The sequence below is a fragment of the Euwallacea similis genome, chromosome 37, assembly GCF_039881205.1.
Source record: "Euwallacea similis isolate ESF13 chromosome 37, ESF131.1, whole genome shotgun sequence".
NCBI lineage: Eukaryota > Metazoa > Arthropoda > Insecta > Coleoptera > Curculionidae > Euwallacea > Euwallacea similis.
In genome coordinates this window covers 807821-825611 of record NC_089645.1, presented here as the reverse complement: position 1 = coordinate 825611, position 17791 = coordinate 807821, and the positions used below count along the sequence as shown (strand labels likewise).

The following is a 17791-nucleotide window of genomic DNA, read 5'->3' as shown; positions in this document are numbered from 1 at the left end:
GCTGCATACCCCAAATGTATTGCCATTCGCAATTCACCCTTAAATATTTTGTGATAGGCACTCGTGACAATCAGGCGAATATATAAATGGTGGTGAACAAATTTGAAACCTTCTTGTACCCAACCTTAAGAATCGTCACAAGATGAGAAATCATCGTTATAGAAGAGTCCACTTTCGATGTATATCATTCACACGGGATTTGGTTGATTCTCGACAATTTGGTGAATAAAAGAATTTTCAATTCAAAAAGTATTGCAATACGACTTTAAAAACCATCGCAAGGTGAATCCTGAATTTCGTAACAGATATTTATGTACATTTTCCTTACGACACATTCCTAGATATGTGCCAAAAAAGGTGTTATAGTTTTGCAAATAAGAAAAGAGCAACAATCATTCACAATTTTCCTTATGGAATTATTTGCTCGATTCTTGACAATTTGGTGAATACCAGTAATTTCAAGAAAAAATCATTACAAGCTTGACCTTAAAAATCATCGCAAGGTGAACTCTCAATTTCGTAATAGGAATTTATGCGTATTTTCCGTACTCGTTGCGTCAAATAAATATTTATTAATTTTAATTCACAAGTTTTTAAAAGCATGTGCTCTACATATCAGCGTCAAAATATGGCTGACGAGAACCACTGAAAGAAACATCGACGACGACCGCCTGCACTTTGTCCGCGAAGGCGCAAAGACGGCAACCACGAAGATGCAAGCCGTGACACGCCAAGCAGAATTAGCGCCCTCTTCAGTTTCAGATTACGAAACTATGATATTCCTTCTGTTTGCTGAATTTGACTCTACACACTTATATTTCTAACTATTGACGTTCTGTATTAAAGACGAAGAATACATCCTCGCAACTTTAGTCCTCAAATTTTATTAAAAGGCAGCAATACTCCTCTCCTCGAAGCGCCTACCTAAATTCATAAGTACAACCAATTTCAAATGGATCACTTCCATTAACCTCCCTTACTTTATTAAATTAATATAAAATTTGTCTTCTCATTTTCTTTCTATACCTTGCTTAGCGGCTCGCCTAATTGTTCTCAATCAGTAGTTCTAGTAGTGTTGTATCTCCTATAAAGCGGAATCTCGCAGTAATTTTATTTTGAATTATTACTAGTACCTCCTGCACATGCTTTTCCTACCATGCTATTCCTTATTTTCAGTTTTTATACTATTTTTCCTAATTCTTTCATTTTTCCCATTTAGATTTAAAGTTTAATTATTTAAAATATACAATTTACTTTACATTTTCAAATAGACAACGCTCCCCGCTGCATGACTCATTTTTCTGCTTCCCATCTAATGTCTATATTGATCTCTACAGGGATCGACTTTGGCCTTTTTAACTTGTACATATATACTTACTGGATTGATCCAGACATTTACCAATTTGACAAGATTGATAGTTCATGCGTGTTAGGAAGACCCGTCATCCCCGCAAAAAGAAATAAAAATAATGTTTTGTCGAAATCATGCCGAGGAAAATTTAAGAGAAATGGGATTATGACGTCTACTGCAATATATATGCAGGAGTGCATACTTTTCGTCTTTAAAAATAAACATATATTTGAGAGGCATGCACCTCAAAAACTATACTCGACCAGAACTTTAAATTATAAATACTCGATGTATAGACCAACTGTGTATCAAAAAAGAGCCTATTATCAATGCATGAAATTATTTATCTCAACGACATTAAATATAAAACAATGCACCGGATTAAAATTGTTAAAAAACAAACTGAAAACTCGCGACTCCCAAATAAGTTTCTTATCCATGAACGTTTGCTCGTATTGGTCCGTAATTTAGAACGTCCATGATAAAATTCAAACTGACTACAGTTCCCTCGCAACTGCCAAATCCGCGAAGAAGGCTGAAAGCGGCAAATAACAAGAGCGCATTGTCGGAACGGGAGGAAATCGCAGTAACCGAGAACGGATCGGGCCCGAGCGACCGCACATCATTGGTCAGCTATGTGTGCAACAAGTGGCCCAGTGGCGAAGATGCATTTACCATCCGCCACGTTGCCAAATGCCGTTATGGCTCTTGGATTTTAACCCCCACAACTACGTTTAACCCAACGATAAAATCATATATAAATAATTGTTTCAAAGTTTCGTCAAATCAATACCAATATGCGATATATATATATATATATATATATATATATATATATATATATATATATATATATATCGCACATTTAAACGGACCGAATACTATAACATAACATAACAGTGCCTTAGGGTTGGTGAAGAACGATTACCTACACCACAATAAAGTTGAATTATTCTTTTTCAATAGACTAATTGAAAGTGGTCGGGATAATATTTTTTTATCGAATACTTACAATTCACAATCACTTTTGGAATGCCCAGAACTAAAAAACCATAATTTGATAGCAAAATTACCGGTTACGCCACTGATTTTTTTCCGCTTCCCGTTGGGAAAGAAATGTGGCAATCTTTCACCTCGTTGAATTTTAAACACTGAGGCCGAATGTTCGTGCAAATCGGTTCATCTACCTGACACCAGATCACGCTACTTTCCGAGCTTTCAACTTTAAGAGCTATTTTCACAAACGATTTGCCTTCCAACTTGCAACATACGCCTCTTAACTTGCTAAATAATTCATATCCTCAATTACGTGACTTTTGATGTTCTACGTTTCTGATCAACTGACTATAGGCATGACAATCTTTCGACATAATATACCACTATTCTCCATGCACTTTTTCTACCTACTTAATTGACGTCAAGCTATAACTTCTACGCATGTGACAAAAGAAGGAAGCGGGTGCAAATCTGAGAATATGGCAACTAAAGTGTGACACAGATCCTCCACATGCCTATTTTTAGTTCCGCAGGGTTAGGTTTAATAAATCAATAATAAGACGAAACTTCCACTTACCGCCTCCAGAGAATCTCCGGTTATCTGCCATTTCGAACAACGCCTTTTCGAGACGCCATTCGTCCCTGTAAAAGATCAAAACTTACTGTATTTATAAGCAAACACAGTTGTATTATTTCCTTTCTAAAATTATACCTCCGATAATATAAATCTATGTTAGTTCAGGAAATGCTATAGTAAACTGAAATTTAGGAAAATTTAAATGAAACACAGTAACAATCACTTTAAAATATTTGATTTTAACGATAAATCGAGTGATAAATTCTCATTTGAATAGATAAGAAAAACTACATAAACAAATTTTGCGGTGACCGTAATTAAGCATTTTTTTAATGATCAAGAAATGTCAATTTTTTATTTAAATTAAATCAGCAATTGCCAAATAGGTTATGGACATATGACCTATCCTATGTAACTCTCATAAGATAATTTCATTTTTAAAATACGACGTTTTGATTTGGAAATACCATATTGAACTTCAAAATCCCAAATGTGGTCCTATAATCAAAAATACGCTTTGAGGAATTATTCCTGCTGCAGGAAAGTAACCTTAATTTTGCTCTACATTCAGAAATAACGTTACAAAAAAATAAACATGAAAATTGACAATTTTTATTCATATCAAATTTCTTAAAGCAATAAGAACTTATAAAATGTTAAAAATGGATTTTAATCACAACTAAAAAATGCAACTTTCCTTCCATTTAATCAATCAATATCCCAAGGTGGAAAGTTAAATTTGAGACATCTTGTACAAAAGGAAAATACCTCAAAAGATACTTATTTATACTTGTACAGAAAGAAAAAATTATGTCACAAAAAAATTTAAAAAGTGACGAAACGTGTATCTTCCTTGCATTTTGTCTAAATAATAGGGTATTTTGACTCAATAATAAGTAGGAAGTAGTATTATAGGACTAGAGACAATTGTAGTTTCGACACTTCCTCCAAATCCAATTTAACTGATATAACTAATTTAACCAAAATCTCAATTCAGCCATATCGAATATCTGATTAAATTGGATCCTGGAAACTAAAATTACCTCTTGAATGGGATCCAGATCATTATTTATTGTTGAGGCAAAATTTTCCTTTTATGTTATTGAAGCGGCCTGATCAAGAAAATATAACATCATAGACCTTAGTTTCCATCATTATTTTGGTAAAAGTTACTTTAGTGTTCACATCATATTCTCCAGAAAAAGGAGTCTTAGGTAAAACTTGAAATAAGTAAAAAATCTGTTACTGACAGAAGGTTGATCAAAGGTTAAAAATAAGTTATAAAAAAAAGTTATCTAGTGCTTAAGCACTTGTGCCAAACTAGAAAGGGCCAAGTAAAACTTGACCCACAAAACTTTAAATCATATGAAACTGAGTATGAAACTCAAACTCCTTAAATTTCGTTTTTTCCTTACTAAAGCAATAAAAAAGTTAAATATAGGCAATATGACTAGATGGATATAAACCAAATGGAGTATATAGGTTTGTTGATTAATTTTATGGTATTTGGGCTATCGTGGAAATACCTTAAAATATGTACCTCTGAGATCCCTTAAACCCATATACCAAAATAATTCAGTGATCTGATACCTAAGAGAATTTCATTAATTTAATTCAAGAAATAATTCAGGTCTTGTCTGTAGCTTTGGCAGTCTGTACATCTACAGTCATCTCTAATCCTTGTTAAATAATTGTGGAAATCAGAATGTCTATGCACATTATTTGTTACCCATCTGATATACAACACACACTTCAATACACATATAACCCAAATAGCCCTTTTCTGCAATATAAACACAGTATGTCATATGTTTCTTTAAGTTAGATCCCAAGGGACAATGAGACATGCATTTGAAAGCCTTACTCAGGTTGTAGAACTAAGATATACCATATTCTCTGTCCTTGCATGGGTCCATTACAACAGACAGCAAGTCCAGTATGCTCAGGACAGCACCCCTCTCCCTTCTAAAACCAAACTGGTCCTCAGAAAAAAGATTGAACATGCAATATGATAAAGACATTTGAGAGCATTTTTGAAAAATATTTAAGAGGACTGGTAAAAGAGAAATTGATGGATGATTTGTAACCTTGGCTTTATCACATTTTATTAAGAATGGGAACCACTATAGCCTTTTTAAAAGCATCTGGAAGAACACATTCATTAATACAGTTTTATTATTCCTGCAATATAAATATTCCTCAAATTGTGTATGTGTATTCCAATTAAAAATATTTTTTCAAATTAGAATCCAGCTGTCATTTTTAGTTTTTTGTCTTTGATATAGATGGCAGAAAAATTAAAATTGGAATAGTTATCCTATACCAAGTGTCAACTTGAAATGTTAGAAGGTTCAAAAAATAAAGTGAGTAAGCCTTTCTGTAGTAGGGCATAATTGGTTCCAGTGAAAATGATTAGATATAATGCTATGAGATTCATACATTTTTTAAAAACAGATGCAGGACAAATGAACAAACAAGATGTTGAATTACAAAAATTTATATTTTATATTCCAACTCTCTTTTGAATTTTGCAAATTCATCTTTTTAACTTTTTAAAGGTCCACATGTAGGAAAGATGTTCAGCTCAACTGGAACTTCAACCATCCCATAAGAATGGCATTGCTGGTGAATTTATTTTATTTGAGACACGTGGTGATGGTCTCGGTGATATCAACATTATTCTCATGGGATGTTTCAAATATCAGGGTTCAACTGGTTGTACCAGTTCAATTCTCAAAATCTACAAGTTCTAGTTCTGCTAAATCATTTTTTAAGAACAATTTAAATACCCAGTATGCTCTTTGATAGAATTACAATCATGGATGGGACAGTAATGCAAGAAAGCAATTTCTCTTCATATTTCCACTAAAAAAGGCCTGCTTGTAACACGGACTTCAACAAGAGGCCTTTAACTCTGAACTAATGTTATGAGGTTGTATTTGAAGACGTTTTTAAAGAACAAATAAATAACTTACCTAGTATTCTGCCAGCTGAGGATTTTTGCACCAAATTTCCTAGGGTTTTCCACTAGAAACTGACCAGTCAATACAACAAATTTTTTGGAAAATTGAACTCTACAATCAAAGAAAAAACTCGCGAGAAAAAGATGGCGACTGATTGCCAGTTGCCGATTATTTTTTATGAACGAATTAATTGTTTGTTGGTCAACAAATCACCCAAATAAGGATGGTTCTCACTTTCCGTTCCTTCGTCTGGCAATTTTTCGATATTGCGGGCCCTAAAGACGTCGCAATTTTGCACAAAACACCGAAAAAACAGCGGTTACACCGACAAAAATCACAAATTGATCTACTTTTCAATTGTTTTGCATAAAAGAGCAAAGAGCACCGATGTTTAATAGGTTTGTTTCATCAAGCGATCCGTGAGCAGTCCGTAATAGTTTGTAGATTCTTGCAACTTTTTACAGAACGCATGCGTGAACAACGACGTGACCGTCCAAAATTGTAATCGTTGTAAAACCCTTCGTGTATGTATGATTGTAAAAATATTTAAGCTGCATGTTCCCAACCCTTAGTTTATAAACAATCCTTAAACTACTTTCATAGTCATAAAACTATCAGTATATCGCTTGCACGAATAGCGAATCAACCATTAGAACTATTCGGTTTCGGATATTCAGTGTCCGAATGACAAATGTATAAAGCGCAGGTCTCTGCCCATCAGTTACCGTTGTTGACTATTGCTAAAACATAACAGGTAAGCAAAGGATTTTAGGTGGCGGTGACAGGTCTGTCGGAAAATTGTCCAATGGCTATGTTCAATTCGGTGGGAAAATTAGCGTACTCTTATACCGGCTCATTTGATTAGGAAGAGAAATTATTTACACGGGTTAGTATTTTCTTTTTCTTTTGTCAATTATTCATTATTTCTTATTTTCCGAAACCATTTGCAATATTACTGTTTAAGTTTCCGAAAATGATTAAATAGATATATCTGTAAGATATGTAAAATTGATGCTCTGTTGGTTGGTCATTCTTATAATAAACAATTTCCTCTCCTATTTTCTTTGTATCTTATTTTATTATCAAAGAAATATATAAATAGAATTATATATATTAATATTACAGCTGCGATTACCTAATATTATCTGTTAGTCTAAGTTTGTAAGTTTTTATTTGGTATTGTTTCTTTTCATCCTGGACGTGAACATAAATAAGTATAATAGTTTTATTATAGGCAACCATATATACACCATCTATACATAGTATGCAGAAAAAAGTATGGTGTTTACACCTTTACATCTCAGTGCACGGAACCGCACTGTACACAAAGTAATTTAAAGAATTTTTTTTGCCGCAGATGGACCTTTGATTTTGGATTTAACTTAAATTCATTTCACCAATTAATTATTTGTAATAACGGCGTGTGATCTTTATAAGCAAAACTCACAGTAGGGAGAACACATTTGCGATTTCCCATTAAACATTCTAAATGTAATTGATAACATATGAATTTATCTTTTGATATTTCAACGCCTACTTGAGGTTTTTCTTATTGTTGTTTCTTTATTTATTTCTCAAATCTCATTTTGGCTTAATTTATTCAATTATCTACTTTATTTTGGTTAGTTTGACTTAGCATCTATCTATAATATGAAATTGCAATCAATATTATAATTAAAAAGCAACTAATAACTTAAGTATTTATCACAGAAAATAGATTAATTCTTTCCAATCATTATCTACTTTGTCTCCGTAGTGTATATAAATAAGCTACAGCCATAGTCTAATCTAAATATGAAACGAGAACGCTTAGTTGAATTATTGACAGCTATCAAAAATATGTGACGAAACGTCAATATGTTTTTTTTTTCAAAATATGAACACAAAACACCCCCCTTTAGCTTTGTGCATGAATTTCTTTCTGTATTAAAAACAAATAAGGTTGAATGGAAGTTATAACTCTATAGGACTTGAGAGAGGTTTGAACTTAATGTTTTGTGAAACAGTGTTAATCAATATTGGCCATGGGTGACCCAGAAGCCCCCATTCTGTATGTTCTAGTGGTAGGATTCCACCATAAAAAGGGCTGCCAAGTAAGTACCACTACTAACTTGATACGCTGTACTTATCATTTTTAATTTACTTAACAATTATCAATGTTATTGCATTAATTTGAAACCTTTATAAACTCGGATGATTGTAAAATGTGACTCCCTCTCAAGTTTCCACATAGCATAAAGTTAAAATAGTATAAATTACTTTCAGTGTCTTGTTTGGAAATAATTCTAGTAGTGTGATTGAAAATTTTCAATATTTCCATTAATATTTTATGTAAGGAATTGGAATTTGTTTCTGTGTTCATTGGATTGAAATTTTAGGTAGAGTATTCTTATCCACCACTTGTGCCAGGCACGCCAAATGAATGTCCACCTGGATGGAAGTATTTGCCTACTCTTGCACTGCCAGATGGATCTCACAATTATGAGGATGATACTGTGTTTTTCCACTTGCCAAGCTTAACTAATGCTAAAGAAACTGTTTTTGGAATATCATGTTTTCGACAAATTTCAGTTGAGGTAAGTTGAGTTATAAGTTTCATTCTCAATTTTCAAACTATTTAACTTTAATTCATTATTAGCAAATTCTAAGTAAATCCAAGATAATAGCCTGTTTATGACAACTTTATAGATAACAAACTCATTTCCTTTTTATAATAATTCTATCTCATTAATATTAGTATTTATGAATTATCATAACAGCTTCATATTATTTTATTATCTAGAAGTTGAAAAATCGTACCTCAGACATTACTAGGACTACAGTACAAAAATCAGTTTGTGTACTCAGTAGAATTCCCCTCTATGGACAAATACAAGTAAAAATGGCTTTAATAACCCATGCCTATTTTGATGAGGGAGATTTTAGTAAAGTATCTATTTTAGAAGACACATTTCATCATTTAAATGCTGTCATGAGTCAGGCAGACATTCAGCAGCAAACTTTTGTGGGTAAGATTAAAACAAGATATGCAATTGTATACATTTTTCATCATGTTGTCTTTATTTTAAGGTCTTTCAGCTAGGGATTTGATTCTGCAATGGAAGCATAAGGCAATTCTTTTATTTAAGCTACTTTTATTAGAAAAACGAGTTATGTTTTACAAATCACCAGTTCTTCCACTGTGTTCTACTATTTTAACTCTGGTATCCTTATTCCCAGAAATGATTGAAAAGGGGTTACATCAAGCAGCTTGTATTAGGTAAAAGATTTATAATGTCTCATGTTCATTAGGCCTTGAAAATGCTCTCTTTAGGTTGTCAAGACCAATGTCACCAATGCCTGAATTTTCTGATGAAGGTGACTCACCAGGTATTTCCCCAATGAAATTACCAGAAGTTGTAATGCAGAATGGCACCTCACAAAATGGCTTGTATAATGTTCCTTCAAGCACAAATTTTCCAGGTCATCTCAATGAAAAATTAGAGCCAATAGAAAATGGTATAGAAATTGCTGAATCAGTTCCATTGAACAAAGATGATAGTAATGGTACAATTATATAAATCCTGAGAGCTGGAGTTTTTTTTTAAATAATATTTTATTTAGGAATTGTAAATATATTAGACAAAAGTAACAGCCTCCGGAGAGATTTAAGTCTAGATGCTATGGCAGATTCTGTGCAAAGCAATTTGAATTACTTGACTCAAATTAACATAGAGAATTGTGGATTTCCATTATCGATATTTAGCAAAGGGTCATTGTGTTTACCTTACCTCTCATTACCTTATTTGGATTTGCTGGCAGATGTGAATGTTAGAAGTTATGTAGTTGGGGCGACAAATGTTTTATTCAAACAAAAGCGACAGTTGTATGATGTAATGGTCGATGTTGATGGTGGCAGGTAAGAAATTATATTTTTGTTGTCTAACGATTTTTTTTACATGTTTATAGTGTTTAATTTCTGTAGCTTTGAATGAAATTTTGTAGATATGTGAAACATTTGACACAACACCTTAATCAACCATTATTATTAAATTCCTCAATGCGAAAATTTTTTTCATAACTATTATACCACACACAATTTTAAATCAAGAATTTGTTCTCCATTCTCCTAATAATATATAATAAATTTCAGAATAGAATGTCAAGATATTGCACTTCGAAAATCGCTTCATTTAACTACTGAGGATTTGAGATTTGCGGATTATATCGTAAAACATGTGTCTGAAGAACGTCATGATGTATTTTTGGATGGTGTGGGATACGAGGGTGGAGACGAGTGGATTCGCACGCAATTTAGGGTCTACTTACTCTGTCTACTTCGAACTGCACTTGTGCCTGGTAATCAGTTGATTTAAATATACAGGGTGATCCTCACTCAATGTACTAAATTTCGTCCACATATTTTTTCTGCATAAATTATTATTTGTCTAATTTTATACCTCAAGTAAAACGAGCTATGTTGTGCTATTCTTACATCTCTTAGAATTGAAGAATTTTGCCAAACACCTCAATTTTTTACGATGTTTAATTCAGAACCTTATATCCTTTTCTCCAATAAACTTAGATGGAAATCGAGAATCCGATCATTTTAACGCCAGCTTCCTGTCCGCTTGGAAAGAGACTCATAATTACAAAATGTGGGTAAATGAGGATCATACAGCAATTTTAGATGTGCAACCGGGCCATCCATTTGCGGGACAGTTATCTGTTGCCGATATGAAGCTGAGATTAACCCAGTAAGTAGATTTCTGTAAGATAATTGTTTCCAATATCAAATATTTCATCTCTTATTTCTGTGGCTTGTTATTATCTACTCATTGTCAGAAAAGCGTTGAAACATAGAATGAACCGTTATTTGGTGTACAAATGTGACAAAAGTTATTTTGTTTGAGAAATGGTGTTTTATTTTAATTTTTCAGCACCATGCAAACAACAGAAAGCGGTAGACGGCTAGGTCAGGCAGTGACGTCTACTGGACGAGCTGTAGCTACAACAAGTAAAGCAGTAGGTATGTTAAAAGCAGTATTGAAGATTAAGAATACATATTTAAATATGACTATATGTACAGAGAATGGTTTAAATTTCCTGAAATCGTAAAAGTTGTTTAAATTGCACAATTAGTAGCCTAATAAACGAACAATTGGAGTAATTTAGAAATATTTAATAACACATTCTCATGAACACATATGATATACATATACGAACAAAAAAAAATCAATTTTTTACACAGGTGGTGCCATCTCCCAAGCTAAAGGAGCATTCTCAAGTTGGTGGAATAATCTGGTCAGCCCGGAGCCAGGTCTTCCGAAAGAAGTAACCACAGATGAGGTTTTATTCGGAGAAGAGCCGAGTACTAATCTTTATGATCAATCGGCTATCGAAAGTTCCAACACTGGAAACACTGAAAACAGTGATAACCATCGATTACCTAACACGTTAAATTCTAAAATAAGCAGTATTAATAATGTTCCAGTTAAGGATTCCAATGTTATTAGGACTGGCGATAGTGATAATAGTTATGCTGAACCTTTGGAGAACCATAAGCCCGGTGAGATACATACGGTTTAAATTCATTGTAGATCAGTCAGTCAGGTTGTTTTAATAATGTGTTTGTTATTAAATACCGGAAGTGCGCTAGGATTCTGACGAGGATAAACCTTTTTATTATTGATATCAGCTCCAGTGTATTCTATTGCACCTCGTGCGAACTTTATCAAGATATATTATGCATTCGAATGTGTTTTATTACACTAGTTTGGGGAAATTAGTTTATGACAAACGAGTAAAAGATATTTTTTTTTCTTCAAAATTATCAAAAAGTCACATACTCCTAATCGAAAACATTCCTATTTGTTGTATTAAAATAAACTTAAGGCTATACTAATTTCAGTTAACTACGTTTCATGATTAAGGTATTGCATTAATTTGAAGTGGAAGCGGAACCAAATTATATTTTTCTATAACTAAGCCTTAAGCCGGACTTATAAACTTGACATTGGATACAAATTGGGCACTAACGGGTTAATAGTAATAAATTTACTGTATTGGACAGTATTGCACATTGCACAAGGGGATTCGGGCACCTGCATTATATCACGCATACATCCGCCGACCAATGTTGCCAATATATTTACGGGTCACATCTAAACGGCATAAAAATATTTCCTACATTCGATAAACTACATTCAAAATTCGGTAGCACTGCACTCACATGTGCGTGCTGAAACAAGTACCAGTAGTCATTTACCCCTACTTTTGAGAGTTGTTTAGTACTAGATGTAGCGTTGATATTCTTTATATGTTATCGTAAGTAAAATAAGAAAATAGAGTGTTCATCAATGCGCCATATAAGAAAATTCTTTAAGAAATATCGCAGTGTTACTGGTCACTGAAAATAAGAGAATTTTTCAACGCACATGAACGCGTTTTAAAATCTGAAACAATAAGGAGAAGCTTTGCTATGGACTCAAATGTTTCAATGTCTTTTGTAAATTTCAGCACCGCCCTTCATTGATTCAAATAAAATTTGAATAATATAACCCATTACGATGAATTAGTTTTTTCTTTCCGCTTTCATATTTATTTCATGCGTTACTTGCCTAGATCTTGAAATGTGATTAATCAATAAAATAACTTAAAACAATTATTTTAATGCGAAATGTGATTATTAGTTTTATTAAATCTCCATATAATTTTTATTTTGTTTGTTACTTATTTGTTTTTATAATATACTATTATTTATTTCTATTAAATAATGTTTATTTCCTTTAACCAATATAATTGGCTGTAAATTTAGATTTGGTACAGTTTCTTTGCTCAACTTCTCCTGTTTGGTTAATCCGGATTTAACATTTAATAGAAATTTAAGTATGATAATGCCGCTATTTCAGATAACATTATTGAAATAATTCATCGATATTGCAAAATTTTCACACTTGTGATTTTTTTTCCATCATATTTTTTATTATCAGGTACTTAGGCCTGATGTTAATTATTGTAAGTTAGCGTAAATTCAAATTTCTAAGGTTTTTAGAAGCCAAATTCATGAAATATTTTTATTAAATGTCGTCGTAATTCGTGATAGGTAATTTTATATTATAACTAGTAGGCAATGTTACGACTTATTCCTCGTTTTTACTTTAGTATAATATTCATTATACAGTCCTTCACTGGTAGTTAATATTACAATTTTCGGTATGAATCAATAAATCAATGTTAAAATTCTGTTAAAAAAATTTACAAGCATAAACAGATGATCAAATAACATGAACTTATTTTTTTTTATGTAAGTAGCATTATGTTCGTCAGTTGTTGTCTTGTTAAGAAGTGGTAGGACTGTGCAATAATCTAATAATAATAGTGAAACGATATTCAAATACCTCTCTATTTATGTATTTAATAAAAATATTTAAATACATGCTAATTTATATTTTTAGTGTCAGTGAAGACCTCGTGTTGTATTCATATAATCCATGCATGTTATTTTCTCGTTAATACACCAGGGAAATTAATAGTAGAATATAAAATTTAGATCGTGATTTATTTGTGGTCACCCGATTGTCAAGAAAGTTGCTTTTAAAATACTACAAGAATTAATCTAAAAATACTCTCATCTTTCTATCTATGCATAAAGAATCATATATGAGAAACCTGTGAACACATACATAGTTTTACTTTAAATTCAAATGTATATTTTTAAAAGGAAACTACAGAAACTATCTACCTAAAGCAAAATATTTATAAATAATAAATAAATAAAATGTGTAAACTATTTCAATATAATTCGAGAATTAAAAGTTTAAATATTATACGCTTTAAAAAAATCGAAATATGCTTGGGGAAAACAGGACGCTTGTTCATTTTCAATAATTTAAGATTATCGAATATTATGTGCTATTTTCTGGATTTCAACCAAGCGTATGTAAAATTTAAAACATGCAATCCCTTATTCTCTGTAAGTCCACATACTGAATTGTTTAATTTGATACTGTAGTCTGCAATTTCAACCTTAAACTGTGTGGATTTACGGAGAATATGGCGACTAAACAACGGCTCCTACTAAAACATGTTTCTTTGGGGTATTTTCCATTTTTTCACGATCACAGCCCTAAAACAGACATTAATGCCTTACTTAAATATAAAGAGTATTTATTTATTTATTAACCCTCAAACTATTTTTTATGATTGTTATTACTAAGCTTTTCCAATATGAGTCTTTACTATTCTTCAATCCGTGACTCGTCCATCAAACTGCTCATCTAAATAAAAATTGTCCTATGTGAAATACGATATTCGGTCATGTGTGAGGTAGTAAAATCTTGATTGTGTTAGTTTATTAAGGCAAACTTTGATATCCATTTATACTTTTCGCGGGAGCATTCTGCAACAACGGGTAAATTTCCTCCCGTATTGTTTCTCTTGAGGTGTTGCTGCTCGTAATGGAGTTTGTTAACTGACAATAAGGGTTCTCGTAATGCCTCCAAGGTAGGATCAATTTTTCCGACCCTGCACTCCATCTCCTGTACACCATGGCGTTAAAAAATGCCTGCAGGGGGTTGGTAAACGCCTGCATATGCAAAAATTATAGAATCAATTCAATTCATGAAAATGCGCACTTACCATGAGATACCAGAGCAAAATCAACGATCTAGCAGGCAAATGAAACCACAAGATCCACAGTAAAATGCCATTGATCAGATTCGGCAGCCAGCAAACGTAGAACACCACGTTAATTACTGCAAATTTTATTTTTATAGCCTCTAGGATATCTCTTTCTCTGCTGGTAAACTGTCCAGAGGTGCAAGTGATGATAGTTTTCATGTCTTTGATCGAATGCTTGTACAGTATTGGATTCGCCAGCATTACCACCACTATTGGTAAGTAGGTGATTATGTAATTGGGGAGAATTCTTTGCAGAACTATCCGTAATGATACTGAAGTATGGCAACTAAATACGACTAGAATTATGGTTCGGAAAATGTTTTTTACGGGTAACTTACTCTGCATTGGGAATGTAGAGAAGGGACAATCCGGTGACTGTTAATATTGCTGGAATTAGCCAGGCAGAGAGATGATAATACTTAAAGTGGCCTTCTTCTTGGCTGAGGATATACCTCATATCTATGGAGTAGCACAAGGTCCAGATCCACGTTGATGTGTAAAAGTATTGGATAAATGCCTGGATGAAAAACTGAAATTCTGGTTTTTTGTTCTTTATTGAAGCCGATATTACACAGGTAATTGTTTATTCATGAATTAATTCATGTATGTAAAATCCTTTTTGCACTGACAATTTGGCAGCAAATTAAATCACGAAGAAAATCGCGGAGTTATTCACTTATAGAGCGTGTTCTAATCGTCATTTTTTTTCGTGAATTTAGATTTAAACATTTAAATTAGGCAATACATAACAAATACTAAGTATTGAGCTCTAATGAGCATATTTGTTACATTTTATTACTATATCAATAAATACAAACCGCCTTCAGAGATTTACATTCACCATTTAGTGAAGAAATGGAAATTTTTGTCCATAGTATAGTTGCATGAGAGAAGTCTTACCGATGATACAGCGCAGAACATAACGCTGGAGTCATCCTCTACAGCTGGCATTATGTTCTTTTTGCTCATCCATATCATAGATCTTATAAATACTCCTTAAAAACAGCTAGTTTATACAAATTTTGGGAAACCTGCATTAACCATGGGTCATGAAATTAATTCTCAATTACCTACAGCTGCTAGTAAGTCCGCCAAAGCGAGCCACACTATGATCCTTCTTCCTCTTTCTGCGGAAAAAGATAGCCATCTGTGACTGTTTGCGAACTGCCTTCGTGGTAGGACCTGAAATGTGGAAAAAAATCTGTATAAATTGATGTATATTGCAGTCATTTATTTTGTTTAGATAGGTGAAGATGTTATACGCCCAGCAGTGCAGGTAATGGCTAACTATAGATTGATTAATTGCCGGAAAATCCCTGGAAATGCTAGAACGATTTGTTTGAACACATAGCTGGATTTTTTATCTTTAATAAAGAGCTCGTGGAATAAATAAACCATCTATGCATAGGCGGTTAATCCAATCTAAGCAAGTACTCTCCTAGAATATAGGTAGAATGAAAAGGCTCTTATTAACCTCTTACTCTACCTTGTTCAACATGGTTCAGTCATCGAATAATAGACATTTAATCATTGCTATCAATCGAACATTTCCACAATTACGCACTTTCATACTACACACCAAGCTTAAAATAGCTAATTCGCCTTTTAGCCTCAAGCGCCTATTCAAAATTTGCTACGGTGGGACAGAACAAAATTAACACCAACCCGGACCCACAAAGTAATCATGTGGAAAAAATTTACGTTTACGTATTGGAAAATACTTTTCTATTATTTATCAGTCGTCACAGTGATTTTTCAACCAATACTTATCTCATTTAATGAGTAGTGAAATTGCGTGTGATGAATCTGATCTAAAGTAAAGTAGTTCATTGACGTTGGGGCCCAAGAACCCCCAGCAAACGTGGCGTGCCCGTATAATGTACCAAACCGAAACACGCGATATGCAATAACTTACTTGGTACAAGGCACCCAAAATGCCTAATCCAGATGAAAAGAGGCACACCAAGTTATAAGAACTAGTATCAAACTCTTCTGCAATGGTCACCGCCACGTCGGTGCCGTTGCCGTGATGGCAGCAAAAGGTTTGGATGGTTGGATCTGACATTTTTTAATGGCTAATCACGAAGTTTTAACCCTGCAAGTACTGCTTTTGCACTAAAACACACCACCGATGACTTTTAATTGCGGTGAGGAAGCCCTGCAGTTCGACTTAGGTATCAAGTTGCCGCGCGCTGCATACTGTTGCACAGAAGTTGTTGAACTTCGCTAAGAAACTGATACTTCGAAAAATGATTTTTTTTTCATCTTCGGGTAGGTTTTTAAATTAAAAATGTAAATAGCGATGTTGTGTATAGTTTCGATAAAGCCATATCACTCGTTGTATCAAAGCGACGAAAAACTGAATGCTTGTTTGCCCTAATCCATTGGCGTCGCTTTCGGGGAATTGCGTGCATGTCGTACACATGGATGGATATATGTACATGCGAAATATCTTCGAATGGCCATGCAAACACAAACAATTCAAATCACATCAATAAAAATAGAACAGTTTATAGGAAGGAGCAGAAGTACTATAAACATCCGTGCTGTGACCACTGCAGTCGAGTACAGTGACGCCTATGTTTATTAATAATTCCAAAATGAATTCTTCAACAAATAGTTATTGCCTGTTTACAGAATTTCGATAACATTGATAAACCTTCACGTTTCCAAAGGCCAGACCTAAATTTACTTACCAGTGATTACTGTTTAATTGATTTAAAAAAGCACATAAGATAAGATATTTTTCTAGATTTTGGACTTCAAAGCGTCCTCATGTTTTTTAAGATTAATTCAGCTTTATTAGTTAGACAATATTTCTCCCAACACTGATAGATTTTTTCCTCAATTTATATTATCATATTTGAGTAAAATTTACCCTCACGTTACGCCCATGAAAATCATAATTTTTTTTGAGAAAAACTCGGCGTGCCTAGATTTTAGTTCTTTGTAAGAACTAAAACTTAAGCACATTCGAGGTCACTCCAATAAAAGACCAATTTTGCTATTAGAATACTAAAGATATTGATAATAAACCAGCTGACAATTGCCTCTTAGTTGTATTGCGCCTATGTAACATCAGGCCTTGGTTTTAGTACTTAAGAACTTTACAAAACGTGAAATGTTGTACAGGATGATTCAGAACTATGAGATCGAACTTCTAGGGATTATTCAGTGTAAACAATAGAAGAGATTTGAGTATAAAAACCCATGCCCGGTAATATCTATTGAGGGCGCTTCGCT

The 17791-nt window shown here is 33.2% G+C and overlaps 3 protein-coding genes across 11 annotated transcripts in view; 1 reads left to right on the top strand and 2 right to left on the bottom strand.

Moving 5' to 3' along the window:
* Tlk (Tousled-like kinase) overlaps window positions 1-6264 on the bottom strand; it is a 61587-nt gene extending 55323 nt beyond the window's left edge. For 3 of the 7 annotated variants that reach the window (XM_066404943.1, XM_066404940.1, XM_066404941.1), the window contains exons 1-2: window positions 5900-6264; window positions 2925-2989 (exon numbers count right to left, since the gene is read on the bottom strand). Coding sequence is in view for 4 of the 7 variants with exons in the window: in XM_066404931.1 (XP_066261028.1) it covers window positions 2925-2989; window positions 4789-4832 (109 nt within the window). In the remaining 3 variants the exon portion in view is untranslated. Of the gene's footprint in view, window positions 1-2924; window positions 2990-4788; window positions 4856-5899 lie in introns of those variants that run through there. The other 4 variants (XM_066404935.1, XM_066404936.1, XM_066404931.1 and 1 more) reach the window with 2 other exon arrangements.
* The window catches only part of LOC136418761 (G-protein coupled receptor 143-like), an 82439-nt gene extending 65535 nt beyond the window's left edge, over window positions 1-16904 (bottom strand). Inside the window, exons 1-7 of one of the 3 annotated variants that reach the window (XM_066404951.1) lie at window positions 16719-16903; window positions 16464-16663; window positions 15619-15730; window positions 15449-15543; window positions 14887-15065; window positions 14507-14834; window positions 13520-14453 (exon numbers count right to left, since the gene is read on the bottom strand). In XM_066404951.1, coding sequence (XP_066261048.1) covers window positions 14223-14453; window positions 14507-14834; window positions 14887-15065; window positions 15449-15543; window positions 15619-15730; window positions 16464-16613 — 1095 coding nt within the window. In that variant the 5' untranslated portion in view covers window positions 16614-16663; window positions 16719-16903 and the 3' untranslated portion in view covers window positions 13520-14222. Of the gene's footprint in view, window positions 1-13519; window positions 14454-14502; window positions 14835-14886; window positions 15066-15448; window positions 15544-15618; window positions 15731-16463 lie in introns of those variants that run through there. The other 2 variants (XR_010752942.1, XM_066404952.1) reach the window with 2 other exon arrangements.
* LOC136418758 (late secretory pathway protein AVL9 homolog) lies at window positions 7776-13406 on the top strand. Its single transcript, XM_066404946.1, has 10 exons — window positions 7776-7980; window positions 8266-8463; window positions 8670-8895; window positions 8957-9146; window positions 9201-9433; window positions 9491-9785; window positions 10020-10225; window positions 10452-10623; window positions 10807-10895; window positions 11118-13406. The coding sequence occupies exons 1-10, from the start codon at window positions 7912-7914 to the stop codon at window positions 11453-11455; spliced, it is 2016 nt and encodes a 671-aa protein (XP_066261043.1). The 5' UTR covers window positions 7776-7911; the 3' UTR covers window positions 11456-13406.
* Window positions 16905-17791: the final 887 nt, after the last annotated feature.